At 61.2% G+C, this 14135-nt stretch overlaps 1 protein-coding gene across 7 annotated transcripts in view; it reads right to left on the bottom strand.

Annotated features, from left to right (window-relative positions):
- The window catches only part of ARHGAP23 (Rho GTPase activating protein 23), a 116775-nt gene that overhangs the window by 27651 nt on the left and 74989 nt on the right, over positions 1-14135 (bottom strand). For all 7 annotated transcript variants that reach the window (XM_039516532.1, XM_039516531.1, XM_039516529.1 and 4 more), the window contains exons 4-7: positions 12239-12331; positions 10346-10424; positions 8097-8151; positions 189-1800 (exon numbers count right to left, since the gene is read on the bottom strand). In XM_039516532.1, coding sequence (XP_039372466.1) covers positions 189-1800; positions 8097-8151; positions 10346-10424; positions 12239-12331 — 1839 coding nt within the window. The remainder of the gene's footprint in view (positions 1-188; positions 1801-8096; positions 8152-10345; positions 10425-12238; positions 12332-14135) is intronic.

Raw genomic sequence — 14135 nt, 5'->3', positions numbered from 1 at the left:
CCTGCTCCGCAGCATCCACTCCCCTGCAACCGAGGCTGCTTCTCACCCTGGGGCTGGGCTTTTGGAGGCAAAATGCTCCCTGGCTCGATACACAGCTGTGAGACCCCCACCGCCTTGTGCTCTGGTTGAAGGCACCCCCCACACAAACACACCCCAGTGCCTGGCGTTCCCAAACACTCCCCCCTCACCTATAAATGGAATGGATGCCAGGGAATCCTCTGGCACCGCCAACGGTGCCACCCGCCGGGCAGGCCGCTCCGCCGCCGGCTTGTCCCCTTTGCAGCTCGGCGGCGGGTCGCAAATGTCCGTTTCCTTCATGTGGTCGGGGAAGATGAAGTTCATCTGCCTGGCAGGGGCCGGCGCCTTGCGGCCCGTGGGGGGCTTCTGCCTGAGGACGACCTCCTCTTTCCTCTCCTCCGCCTCAGGCAGAGGCGGCTGGAGAGACCTGGCGCCGCTGTCTTGGCTGGGGGTTCTTTGGTCCTTGGGGGTCTCGGGCCCGCTGCCCGGCGGGGGGTCCGGGCCAGGGGGGGCGGCAGCTGGCAGTGACGGGGACCTGTCCGGGTAAGGTGCTGGTTGGGTTTCTTGCCTTTGCGATATATTGAACACGGGAAGGCCACCAAAGATAGGGTCCCTGAAGGAGAGCGCGTGGAGCAGGCCAGTCCTGCGCTGGAAGGAGGGGCTGTAGCTCCTGTACCCGATGTACCCCGAGTCGTCGACGCTCTGCAGGTTGGGCTGGGAAGGGTGTTTCTGCACGTGGGCGGGGGGAGGCTCTCTACAGGAGCAGGAGGGGGCGTACGGACTTGGCTGGCTAGGCTGAGCTCGGGCAACTTGCCCGGGGCCCGGCCTATAGAACTTCTCCGGCAGCCACGTGCACTTGTCCAAGCGGGGCGAGACCACGGCGCTCTGCTCCAGCGCCTCCATGGAGCGCCCGGACCTCCCCAGGGAGTTGTCGGACCGGGCCCGGTAGCCCCAGCTGTCGTGGCTGGGCTGGAGCAAGGTGTCTTGCGAGGCACTGTGGGGCCAGCCTCTGGAGGCCGGGGTGTCTCCCAGGCGCTCCTGAGAGACGCTGCGGTACCGGGGCGGCATGGCGTACCTCCGCTCTTCCGAGGCGCTCCGGCGAGGCACCTGGCTGGACAGCCAGTTGGAGAGCGCCTGCTGGCACTCCAGCCGGCTGATGGCCTTGGGGCCGCCCAGATACTCCCAGGAGGGACGGCCTGGGCCGCCAGGCCCCATGCTAACATCCCGGCCATCCTTGAAACCACAGGGAGTCCGATGGTCTGGGAGGTGCCTGGGGACCCCGTAGCAGGCCTGGCTGGCCATGGAGGAAGCAGTCGGGACGCCGTACCTCTCTGGCAAGGAAGAAGCAAGGGGACCTGCGAAGCTGGAGTTGGAGACGCGCGAGAAGGAGCCGGGGGCTGGAACCGGCCTTGCGACGGGCATCCTGGGCCTCGGCTGGGTCATTCCATACTGGATCTCCTCTGTGCGGTGGGCCGGGCTGGAATGGGTGCTGCCGAACTCCCGAGCAGTGTCGCTTCTGGCTTCGTTCCACGTGCCGGGCATGGGGCTGCCAAGCGCCGCACTGTTCAAGGGGGAAGATGGGCCTGAAGGAACAGGCCGGTAGGATCTGCCGTCCGCCTGCTGTCCCTGCAAAGGCTCGGCTACCATCGCCTCCCGGCTGGGAGCCCTGGACTGGAACGGGTAGGTCTTCCGAGGGTAACAGATGGGAGGTGGCTCCGGGATGCTCTGGGCTCCCCCGGAGTAGGGTTCATTGCCCTTCAAGTAGGCATCCTGAGAATAGGCCTGGAAAGGAGAGAGAGGAGAGGAGTCAGGGCAGCCGGTGTCCTGGCCCAAGAGACATTGGCACCACCAGGCATCCTCCCAACACCCGTCCCAGGCCCGCCACCCCATCAACACGGCCCGGGAGCCGACCAATAAACTCAATGGGATGGGGGTAACACCAGGACAGTGGCACAGCTGAACCCACACAGGACAGCTGAACCAGGACAGGGTGAAACCTGAGCCCCATGGCGCTGTCATTCAAAACGAGGACACCACTGCTGCACCAAGGCCGTGGGAGGCTGAGCGCGAAGAGGCACTCAGCTCTGGGATCTCCCAGGCCCCCCATGCTTGACTCAGATGATCACAGGGTACAAACAGGGCAGAGACTGCGACTGTGAGGCACTTGAGCTTATGAACCCAACTGGGATGGGCACTGCTGGGCCCTTCCGGGATAAAGACTCAGGGAGACGGCTGAGGTGAGGCCACCAGTGACACCAAGCTGTGTGATGACTGCGGCGCCACCCGCTGGACACGTCCCTCCGGCAGGACAGAGCTCATCCCCCTTCTAGGGCAGGGCTGGCAACGCGCAGTGAGAGCAGAACCAGGCGCTCCTGCTGGAGGAGCACTCAGCGCTGTGGGGGGGGGGGGGTGCCATCACGGCACCAGGGGGTGGGGGGCTAATGCCCACTTAGGGCCTGATCTGCAGGGCACGCCAAGCGTGCCCACCTGCAGCCTAAGTCCACTGGGGCTGTGGCCAAGTGATTTCGAGGGGCTCACTGTGAGACACTGGAAAAGGAGCTGATTTTCAGGGGCGGGGGCTCGGCCTCAGCACATTGTGAAAAACCGGGTCTCTAAAGCTGGGCCTCTCAGAACCGCTGCTCCTGAAATTATCAGTGACCATCTCAGCCCAGAGCCTCGCTCAGCCTGGGAAAGGACCGCCCGAAATCCTCCCTGCCGTGCAGATGTCAAACATTTCCAGACGCGTTTTCTGCTGGGGTGGAAAGTGACTAACACGCTCCGGTCACTGCCAGCTGCATTGCTCTCCCCTGCTCATGTGCTATGCTCACAGCTATGCTGGCTTCACATGGTCTCCGGTTCCCTCTCCTTAAAATACTCCATGACGCACTGAGCTGGACGGAGCGCCAGGGTTTTCCTTCTCATCTTTCGCAGGCGTTTCTGAACTAACACGCCCAGCTGCAGCCCAAGAGTAAACCCTGCACCTCTTTACAAAACTGCCTTCTACAGCCTTTGTGTGAGCAGAGGAAGCGCTACCCAGTGGTTAAAGCAAAGGACTGGGCGACCGGACATGGGGGTTCTCAGCCCAGCCCTGCAACTGACGCACTGCGTACGTTTGGGCAAGTCACTTCCCTTCTCCGGACCTCAGTTTCCTCACCTGCAAAATGGGGCTAAACCTGCCCACCTTTGGAAAAAGCCCTGAGACCCTCCAGCACAAGATAACGACACTAAGTATTATTGTAACATACACCAGATGTGGCTCTGACTAGGCAACCCCAATAGACCACCCCAAAACATCATCAAAGGCATGTCCTGAGTACAACCTGGGGCCAGCCTCTATTGTCCGCCCCGTGTCACAGACGGGGAGCGCGAGGAAGGGAGAAGGGCTGCCCCAGAGGGACGCAGGGTAAGAATTCTGGGACGAGGAACCTCGGCCCAAGGGGAAAGTGCAGCGAACGCCAGTGAGGTCTAAGAACACTCTCCACGCCAAATGCCAGGCATAACTGCTGGACCTCCCTTGGCTAATAGAAACACAGAGCCCAGCGGCCGGAACTCCCCTGCCCCGGAGAAATCCACCCTGCAGGGCGAGGAAGAAGGAGAAGACCCACGTGTGACGGGTGCCAATCCTGGCTTCCTGGCAGGCACCCACGTCCCACAGTGATGGGCACAGAGTAAGAACTTGAGCGGGACACACACAGAGGCCGCCCTGCCGGACACCACACCGCGATGCTTCCCAGCAGGCCGTCAGGTGAGACCGGACGGGAGGATGGGGGACACAAGGGAAACGTGGGGCATTGCCTATGTACACAACACACACCACCCTGCTGGATACCATGCTGGGAAGCTTGGGGCTGGAGTACCCGGGACCCTGGCTGCTGCAGGCTGCACCCAGTGGGACATGCCGAAGAGCCAAGCAATGACCTGGACAAGAAGAGGCGCCCTGTACAGCAAGAGTCCCCTGCTAAGCAGAGAGACCCGGATAACTCGGTGAGCACGGCTGGGCTCGCAGGCTGAGGCCGGGTTCGGTGTGGTGCTCTCTAGCCTGGCCCCGGGCTCCCAGCCAGGATTCATTCATGCAACAGCCATCCCAGGGAAGCTGGGTTTAACCCCCAGTACCAGCTGGGGCATTTCTAACGTGTCTGGCGTTCTAACCCCTGGGCCTGAGTGAAAGGGTTAACGACAGCGACGATAAGAGACGCACTGCAGCCTTTTTCCTCCAGACGAACCGATCACAAGCGGATCGCAGGCAGGGCAGGGCTTCACCTGGAATGCAGCTGCCTCTGGGGTGGAAGGCAGCAGCCTGTCAACACGGCACAGCAAAGCCACAAGAATCAGTCTGGAGCAAAAGCGATGCTGCAGTGGAAACCGCCTGGCGGATTTAAGGAGGCCAAGCGCAGTCAGAGCTGGAAATCAGCCAGGGGAGAGCGTCACGATCGTGGCCAGGGAAGGCAAGTGTTTCCAATGAAGTTACCACGCTGACAGCTTGCTGTCCATGGCACTGCCGGGCACAGAGCGCTGCCCGCACAGGCCCCTGAGTGGCCACGGCTCCGCAGCCACCGGAGCCACACAGCAGCTCTCCAAAGGGAGGCAGCTCCAGCCACCCCACTGCATTGTCCCCAAACGACCCAACCCCTGGACTCTGCTCCGATTCTGACACCCCAAGAACCAGAGAGAGGGGAGGGAAACAGCCCCCCTCCCAAAGCTTCCTCTCTCTGGACGCGTGTTGGGGCCCCAACCCCAGGGTCCTTCCTGCCTCGTCACTCAGTCCTTGAGAGGCCAAGGGAGGGAGCAGTGCCCCTGGCTGCTCTCAGCCCCCCGCTGTCCTGGAATCCTGCTCTCGGGAAGGCTGCATTTCTGGGCAATGACAAACCAGCTCTTTCTGCTCCAAAAAAGGAGCGGAGCGGAGTGGAGCGGAGCTCCGACACGCTCGCCTAAAGGGGCGGCCGGAGCCCTGGGCTTCCTTCCCGGACTGTTCCACCTACTGAAGGCCCCCACCCCCCTTTTTAACCTGCTCAAGCTACAGCCAGAGAGTTAAACACTCGCCTTTACGAGCAGCCGGCTTAGCTTTGGGAGGTTTCCTCTGCACTGGAATAAAGGGAGTCATCACGGGAGCCCCCCGCCGGCGTTTCTCTCTACGGACGCCGTCTCTTATTCTAGGCTCGTACAGCGCCTGGCACAATGGGGCCCTGTTCTCGGTGGGCTCGGGCACTACCGTAATAAACACGTTCAATCCGAATAAGATAGACGATCGAACAATAATATAATACGCACCGACTACTGGGATCCCATGTAACACAGGCATCGGCAGCACAGAGCTCTTTACCTCCCTCGATCCGGCAGCCTTCTCCCTTGGCTGGCCACTCCCCGGGCGCAGCCCTGGCCCAGACTAACATTTCCTTCTCAATTTTTCCTTTTAAGTTGTTTGGGGATTTTGCGACTGGGACGTCCTGAGGCGGGAGGGAGGAGAGGCCCCCCCCAAGCTGCAGGGAGCTCCTGGCTGAGGCCTGCCATTGGCTGCCCGAGCCGCACACCGCAGGAATGCACCAGGACGGGGAAACCCACACAAAGGTTCCTTTGGAATCCGAGCCGGGAAACAAAGCTGGCCCATGGCATCCAGCTCCTTTCGCACCTCCTGGGTCTCCTCCGCGGCCCTCTTCCAGGAAGGTCGGCTGCATCCCACGCACAGAAAGACAGATGCAGGCAGGCAGACACACGAAACTGCACTGCCCTTGTTCAAAAACCATTCGCTCCAAACACACCCACAGGCCAGTGCCCTGGTGGAGGAGAGCTGGGCCAAATTCCTCCCCGGTGTAACTCGAGAGGATGTGCCCTGCCTGATCGCAGCCACGGGGACCCTGAGCCTGCCAGAGATCAGCCCCAGACGTATCAGAGGAAGGTGCTAAAGGGCTCCAATCTCCTGCTCTGCCATTGACCTGCCGGGTGACCCTGGGCATGCCAGGGCCCCGCTTGGTGCCTCAGTTTCCCCTCCCACCCTTTGTCTATTTCGACTGTAAGCTCTTCGGGGCAGGGACTGTCTCATACTATGCGCCTGGGCAGCCCCCAGCACCATGGGGCCCTGATCTCTGTTGGCACTACTGTGATATACATGACAACGAAAACCAGGCAATTAGACACTACCCCCAAACCTGCCCGGGGAGCCATTCCTTCCTGACCCCAGTGGCTAGTAGTTGCGAAGGCCCTGAAGCCGGAGGGTTTGGAACCCAGGGACTTCCCTGCCATTACCCAAGGGATGAATCTGTCCCATCGCTGCAGACGCACTGGGAATCCCCAGCCCAGGGCTCTAGAGTAGCCTGGGTCTCTGCGGGGCCCTGGGAGTGGCTCTCATGCAGGCCTTGGTACATTTGGGGTTCCCCTTGCTCTGTATGGCCTCAGGGCAGGTGGATCACAAGAGCTCTGCCCCCCCCCCCGGCGTACTGCTGACACCCAAGCTGCCAAGGGATGGGGACAGAACTGAGGATCTTTCTTGCCCAAGGCGACAAACTCTCCCCACCCCGTAGCCAGCATCCAAGAGTGGGGAAGAGGGGGAGGGTCCTGTGTCAATCATGCCTCAATGGCCTGATGCTGCGTCATGCCCTGGCAGCAACAGGCGCCGCACACCAGGCCGTGGGGTCAGTGGGCTCAGATGACTGTGTCCCTCCTCCATTCCCTGGGGGACGGAGCAGCTCCCCGGCTCTACCAGGGCTAGCTTCGCTCCTTTAACACAGATCACCCCAGCCGTCCGGGCGACGGAACTGCAGGCTGCTGGGAGCATCTAGTCCGACCTGCCACACCCCACTGGCCATGGAAGCTGCCCAGCGATTCCGACACCCAGCCCAGCCACCCACGGGCGGCACTAGAACGTGTCTCCCAGAAACGTCCCCCATCTTCATGGAGGGACTCGGGGTGATGGTGAAGCCACCACATCTCTGGACAAGCTGCCCCTCACTCCCCCCCCCACCCCCGGCTCATTCCCCGCACTGCCAGACGTGCCTCTTCTCTGCAGGGTGATCTGGGCTGGTCCTACTTCCATCCCACCCCCCAACAGCCATGTCACGGCGACCGACCCCGGCCCAACACTTACAACCAGGGTCGGCTTTATTCCATCTCCCTCCTCGCATGCTGCGCCCCCGCCCCGGGTGCCCCTCCCTCGTTCCACCCCTCCCCACTCTCCCAGCGCGGTGGATGTTTGCAGCTGCAGCAAGAGGTGGCGGCCAGTCAGCCCAGGGCAGGAGACGGGAATGGATTTCAAACAGGGTCGAGGTGAACAGACCAGCAGCATTCGGAGCTGGCAAACCCCCAACCAGCCTTGAATTCAAAACACACCACCCACACTGCTACTGCATGAGGCCCCAAGAAAACGAGATCCCGTTGGGGTGCTATTAAAGGGAACCCAACCCCCCCAAATTCCACCAGCCTCACCCCCAATCGAGGGAGGGGCTCAGGCACGGTTCACACCACTCGCACAGATGGCCGCTGCTAATCTGCTGGAGCAAGGCCCCGACACCAGGTTTGCCCAGATAACCCTCCCGCTGCAATCAGCCTCGTCACGCTGATCCGGCAGCCCTCAGCCTCCCACTGTGCTATCAGCCCCTTGGAGGCCACACGCACCCTCTTGGGCATGACGCGCGCCTGGCAGCCTTGCAGAATGCCGGCTAGCTACGGCTGAAGCAGGGCTAGGCCAGCGTGCAGCCCGAAAAGCTGCTACTGCACAGCACATGGCCCCTTGCTTTTCAGAACTGAATGCGTCCCTGTGCAGACTACAAGTCCCAGCATGCAACAGGGCCACACAGAGGCGTATGTAATGCTGGGAGCTGTTCTCTCTGCTGGCTGCCCCTCCACGGGTAAGATGAGGGTGACTCAGGTGCACTTGACCAGTTGCCCATGTGGCCCACATCCCTGAGTTAAGCCATGTCCCCCCGGACTGTCACCTGCTCTGGTACCCCGGAGAGCGGCAGTGCTAGGGGCCCTGCGTCTCCCACCCACCAGGAACGGGGACGGGCTCTGTGCAGGGCGTGGCCAAGCAGGGCGAGGCGAGGCACACCCAGCTCACCACCAGGAGAGATCAGCAGCAAAAGGCTCACCAGCTGGAGGACGTCCTCGTCTTTGGGCATGATGGAGAGTTCCAAGGCATCGTCACTGCAGAGAGAGGGAAAGGCAGAGCGCGTCAGGGTCTGGGTACCGCCTGCAGCCAGCTCCCCGCGTCTCCAGGCGCCGAGCCCCGCGGGGACCAGAGGCAGCGACTGGACGCCAGGGCTCTGCAGCGGAGGTGGGTTCCAGACGCACGGGACAGCACTCCCCACCCGATGCTGCGTGAGTGGCTGGGAAGGAGGCACGGCCTGCAACTGGCAGGCGGCTCTGGGAATTACCCTCGAAGCTCAAGGGACTGAGGCGTGGGCTTTTGGTGCTGCAAGTCCAGGGTTCGGTCCTCACCGACCCGGTGTCTGGCTGGCTGCGGCCGGGGGGGTATCTGATTAGTAGGAGTCAACGCTGAAGGAACAAGGATGGGGGATTTTATTGATTTTTATTTTTTAAGTTCAATTCCCCGGCGCTGTTTAAAGGCTGCAGATCTGCAGCATCGCAGCCCTGGGCTAGTGCACGAGAACTGGGCGGGAGATTCGCAGGGCAGCGGTTTTACTCCAAGAGTTTGAGCTGGAAGATCCCAGCAGCCCAGGGCCCATGCGGGCCAGAGCAGCAGCAGCTCCTCACACATGCAGCCTGGGACAGTAGAAGCTGCTGTTACTCCCAGAGGAGACAGCAGCCAAGCCGCCAGGATGGGCCATTTTCCTTCCCAGGAGACAGGAAAGACTTTATCCTCACGCCACATGCAAAGGACAGGACCTGTCACAGTGTAGCTACGCATCCCCCTCACCCCGCTAGCTGCATGGGGGTGCACAGGCAGCAGCAGCTCTCGGATCCAGCCCTGGGCTGGGCTGGGCATGTGTCGCTGCTTGACTCACAGGCCACACAGCCGCCCGCTAACCGGAGCGGCACACCTGGCGAAGGCGCCTGCTGCACCATGTCCTCTCCATGCCTGTAGCTCACCTCACCTCTCCCTTAGTCTGAGCAGGGCCTCTCCCCACCTCCGTGAGGCACTTGCCCACCCTCTCTCCTTCAGTCCCTCCTCCCAACTCGGCAGTGCCAAGCTCACCATTGCAAACCTGCGTGGAGAAAAGGGCTGGGAGTCCTGACCCCTAGTCCCCCTGCTCTAACGTACCCTCACAGGGAGCAGAATGGAACCCAGGAGTCCTAGCTCCGGTCCCCCGCTCTAACCATTAGCCAACATTCCCTCCCAGAGACCGGGATAGAACCCAGGAGTCCTAGCTCCGGTCCCCAGCTCTAACCATTAAGCAACATTCCCTCCCAGAGCAGGATAGAACCCAGGAGTCCTAGCTCCCGGTCTCCTGCTCTAACCATTAGACCATGCTCCATCACAGAGCTAGGCCTGGAACCCAGGAGTCCTGGTTCCCCATCCCCTGCTCTAGCCACACGACCACCCCCTCTTCCTTTGGTGACAGCGGCTGCTTATTTCTTTCTCCACTAGCGAGAAGCACAAGCCATGGCAAGAAACTGCAACACAACCGCAGGAAACCCCATTTCAGTTTGAGAGCCAGTGCACAGCAGACAGCCCCCACCATCCCCCTCCCCGGCTGACTGCCACCGGGGATTTTTCCAAATGCATTTAGCACCCAGGGCCGTGTCTTATATTTAGTTCGTATCCAGATCACTTTCATTTGGTTCCTTCCCCGGGTGCTATATTTAGGAGCTATCTTGGTCAGGTCTGCCCCTCTATCTCCCCTGTCTAATCAGTCGTTACACACAGAGTGGAATACACACAAATCCAGGTCATTAATTAAATCCCAGCTCCAAAGAGAGACAGACACGCACACACCGGCTTCTTTCTTCCCTTCTCAGTGTGTGAGGGAGCGTGTGAGAACTAAGTGGGGGGGGTAGGAAATTCTCCCACATCCATCAGCTCAGCCGATCCAGCACCCGCCAGTAATCCACACCGGCATTTCCCCAAGTGCCTGGCAATGGGGACCCACCTTCCTGGGGCAGGACCTCAGCACTTCGTGCAAACCAGGCCTCTTGGGGTGTCTCAAGGTCGCTACCCAAAAATCACTCATCCCTTTGGAAAAGCTTGGCCTAGGGCCCAGCTCCTCCAAGGTATTTAGGCACCCGATTAGCACTGGCCCCACTAGGAGTCGGGCACCCACGCACCTTTGAGGATGGCGGATTTGAGTGTGAACATTCGGGCGCACTTCGTCTCAGCCCGCAGTCTCACCCCAGGGCGCATCCGGCCCCCCGCCCTGCGGCACAAGCATGCCCTCACCTGTTCTGGATCAGCGCTATGACCTGGGAGTAGGTTTTCCCGATGATGCTCTCCCCGTTCACCTTGACAAGCCGGTCTCCTGCAGAGGGAACAGAACCGCAGGCCCACACGTGAACGGGAGAGCAGCTAGCCAACCCGGAGCGAGCACAGCTGGCGGTAACCATAGCAACGTGCCGCTACCCGTGGGAGCTGGGGGCACTCGGCGCCTCACAGGAGATGGGGCAGTGGCGTTAAGAGAGCCCCCCTCTGTCCCCAGCAATGGCGCTGGAAATCGTCCGGGAAGCGAGTCCTCTTGCCTTTGTTATCGGACTGCTCTCCTGCCTCAGCCTGTTGGGCAGACGACCCGTCCCCCTTGCAGCCCTGGCCCTGTTAACGAGCGCTCAGTGGCTGGGCCAGGGGGCCACGGCTGGCCTCACTCCGCCGAAGACAAGGGAGCGCCCCAGGTTCGTGCCAGCTGACGTCTGGCCCAGAGGACACAACACTCAGCGCCTTCCTTCCGGTTTACTGCCTGGTCATTTTAGCCGGGCACATGCCATCCCCACCCCGAGCGCTGGCAGAACGGTTACTGCTGTCGCCACCGACGCCTGGGGGCCCCAAAGTGCCAGCCCCTGCGCTGCTCTGGGTGGGCACCAGCTGATGGTGGCAGCAGACAACTGCTTTCAGAGATCGTAGTATAGAGCAATGGGCAAGGTGGGGGGAGAGAGAGAAAGCCCCTTCCCTCTGCCCCTAACCACAGCCTGGAGCGAGCGATCCACCCGGGCGGACAGGACATCGTACGGACAAACGTCACACAAGGACAAGGATGTTTTCCCCCAGGCTGTGAGCTCTGAGGCGAGGCCTGTCCAGTGAGGCTCCCTTACGGGGTTCTCTAGGTTCTGCTGCAGCCGGGCTACGGCGACTCCCCTTCTTTCTGCCTTGCTCAGAGCTGAGGCCTGGAGGGACCCTTTGCCCCAACGCCCCCCGCAGAGGGGGAGATTTTCACCCTAACGTGGCACAACTGGCTTCCCCACTGCTGGCTAGTGAACAAGCGTCCCCTTTCAGCCCGCCGCTGGATGGCAGGGGCATGCCCCCAGGCGCTGCAGGGTGGCTACACGGCTGGCACACACTGAAGAAGAGCAGCCCAGGAACATGGAAGGGGTTGAGGTGGTGACATCTGGGTGGAGCCAGTGGCTATGGACCCGTTAGGGGGATCTGCAGTGAAAGCCCCAGCCGTGTCCCGTGCACCCGGGACACACTTCCACTCCCCACCCCCCATTAGTTAATTACCGCTTGAGAAGCGATTCTGACTCTGGCCCTGGCTCCACCACCAGTTCCCACCCCCCAGCTGATCGGAGCTAAGAGACACACAGGAGGGAGGCTGGCAGGACTCGCTGGAGTTAGGAGGAATCAAAGCTTCCTCTGCGGGAAATGGCTTCACTGCTAATACACAGTGTGCCAGGCTCCTTCCTTCTCTGCTCCCACCTCCATCGGCACCTCCCCTGGAATTCAGTGGGGTTCAGCTCATGCCCTGTGCTCTGCAGACAGGCGTCTGCCAGATTTGTCCCTTGGGGAGGAACGGCCCCTGCAGACACAAGGGCAGGCACTGAATTTGTGCCTTGATTCGGCCTAAAGATTGTTTTCCGCCTGCTTGTTTGTAACCCTAGAGACCCCAGCAATGGCAAGGGGTGTAACCCTAGGGATCCCAGTCCAGAATGTGTGTTTGAATCTTTAACAAAGCCCTGTTCTCCCCCAGCTGTTTACCAAGCATTTGAATTAACTGGAAGGGTTTTTCGGTCTGTTTCCCATGGGAGCCCTCAGTCCATTGGATTTCAATCCCCTCCAGGAGCACTTTGCCACTGACTTTCCCAGTGCAGTCCCCCAGGTCGCCCCTCACCCAGTGGGGGGCTCCCTCACCTGTGCGGAGGCCAGCCTGGTACGCAGGCCCGGCTTCCTTCACATTCTTCACAAAGATGGTGTCCATGGGCTCCAGGCGGCTCCGCTGGGGACCTGCGCCACGAAAGGGAAGGGAAAGGGCGTCAGAGACCAGAGCTCGGCACCAGAGGGGTCCCTCACGGGAAAGATGGGTACACGCTGTATACTCACACCCTCACGCATGCTCACTGGACACACACACGCAGAGAACTACATGCATGAGCACGTGCGTACACACACACACACACACACACAGGATACAACACGCTCGTGTGTACTGGCTACACACGCAGAGAGCTACATGCATGAGCGCACACACACTGGATACACACACGCTCGTGTGTACTGGATACATAGTGCTTGAGTGCACACACCCAAGTCATGCACACACAAGACACTCACATGCATACACGCTGGCTACACACACGCACTGCCAGAGCCCCACAGAACACACACCGCAATTTAAACAACCCCCAGCAGGTTCCAGCACTGCAGCTCCACACCGGCAAACACAGACCTCGAAGGCCAGGACCCAGAGGAACAATCTGGTCGTAGGGTGACATACATTATCTGAGAGCGGGAAGCACGTGTCCCCCTCACTGGACCCCTGGTGGGACAAGGTCCTCCTGGGCAGGAGGGAAGGAAGGTTTCAGCCCCTCTTCAACTGGTGGTTCTCAGCCTCTCCCGACCTGGGACCCAACCGCCAGCCCCGATTTCTTGCCACAACCCACCCCATCCCACAATCCGTTGGCCGCGAGGGATTGGGGTCACAGCAAGAGGCTGTGGGTGGTTCAGGGTTATGGGCAGGGAATGGCAGAGCAGGAAGGGGCAGGGGATGTGCCGGAGTAGCCTGTATGTGCCCTGGTCCATCACCTGCCCCCCGCCCCCCCCCAGACGTGCTTCGTCTGCAGCCAGTCCCCTCCCCGCAGGGCTGGAGTCGAGCGAGGGGCCAGAACTGGAAGTTCTCCGTCAAGCCCGGCGTGTGGCTATCCGTTCTGACTGCATCAGATCCGCTTAACTCAACTCCCGCCTGGAGGTGCAGGCTGGGTGCTGGGCTTCAGACCTGTCCTCTGCACAGAGCCAAGAGCAGCTTCAGTAACTGTGCGGGGGCCGCGGAAGTCACGGCTCCCCCCTACGTCCATGTGCCCTCCCGGGAGGGCCCGCTCGGCCCCTGGGCTCAGCAGATGCCACTCAGGCACGGACACTTGTACACCTCTAGGGCCCTGATCGGAGCTTGGTCTGGGATCTGTCTACAAGGCCATTCTGCCCCCTTCCCCCCATGACTCTGCAGGGAGAGGCCTCGGAGCGTGGGTGCTGCAGGACAGGCTGGTGGATCGTCCCCAGAGCTAGGGGTTCGGAGGGGGAGAGCCCAGGACAGGAACAGAATTGAGGTGCCACAGAGCCGGGCAGCCTGACTCTCTCAGTTGCTAGCCCGCTGCTCAAGCGCTACGCTTGTCTCAGACACGGGGCTGGGAGCCAGAGGGCCTGTCTTGCACTGTAACCCCCAGGGCAGCGGCTGGGCTCTCGGCTGGGGAAAGACACCAAGAAACCGCGGCCCTGAATCCAGATACAAACAAGGCAAAAGCCAGTGACGTGCAGCCGAAGCACCCGCCGGCAGGCTGAGGGAGTCGCACCCTCCGATCCCCCCAGAGCAAAATGTCCCCAGCTGGGCATGAGCACTGCCCCCCTGTAGGGAAAGGCTCCTTCGCTGTAAATCTAGGGCAAGGCACAGTTCCCAGCCTGGAGAGGGATGCACGGCACCAAAACCTGCCAGGTGGCAGCTTTATCCCTTCCCAGGAGCAGCCGCTCTGCGGCCAGCACACAGCCGGGGCCAACGCAGAGCAGCCGGGGGAGGCGGGAGAACCAGCTGGTTCTGGGA

Source organism: Mauremys reevesii, linkage group 27 (assembly GCF_016161935.1).
Source record: "Mauremys reevesii isolate NIE-2019 linkage group 27, ASM1616193v1, whole genome shotgun sequence".
Taxonomy (NCBI): domain Eukaryota; kingdom Metazoa; phylum Chordata; order Testudines; family Geoemydidae; genus Mauremys; species Mauremys reevesii.
The sequence above is the reverse complement of the archived record's forward strand: the minus strand, read 5'-3'. Positions and strand labels throughout refer to the sequence as shown.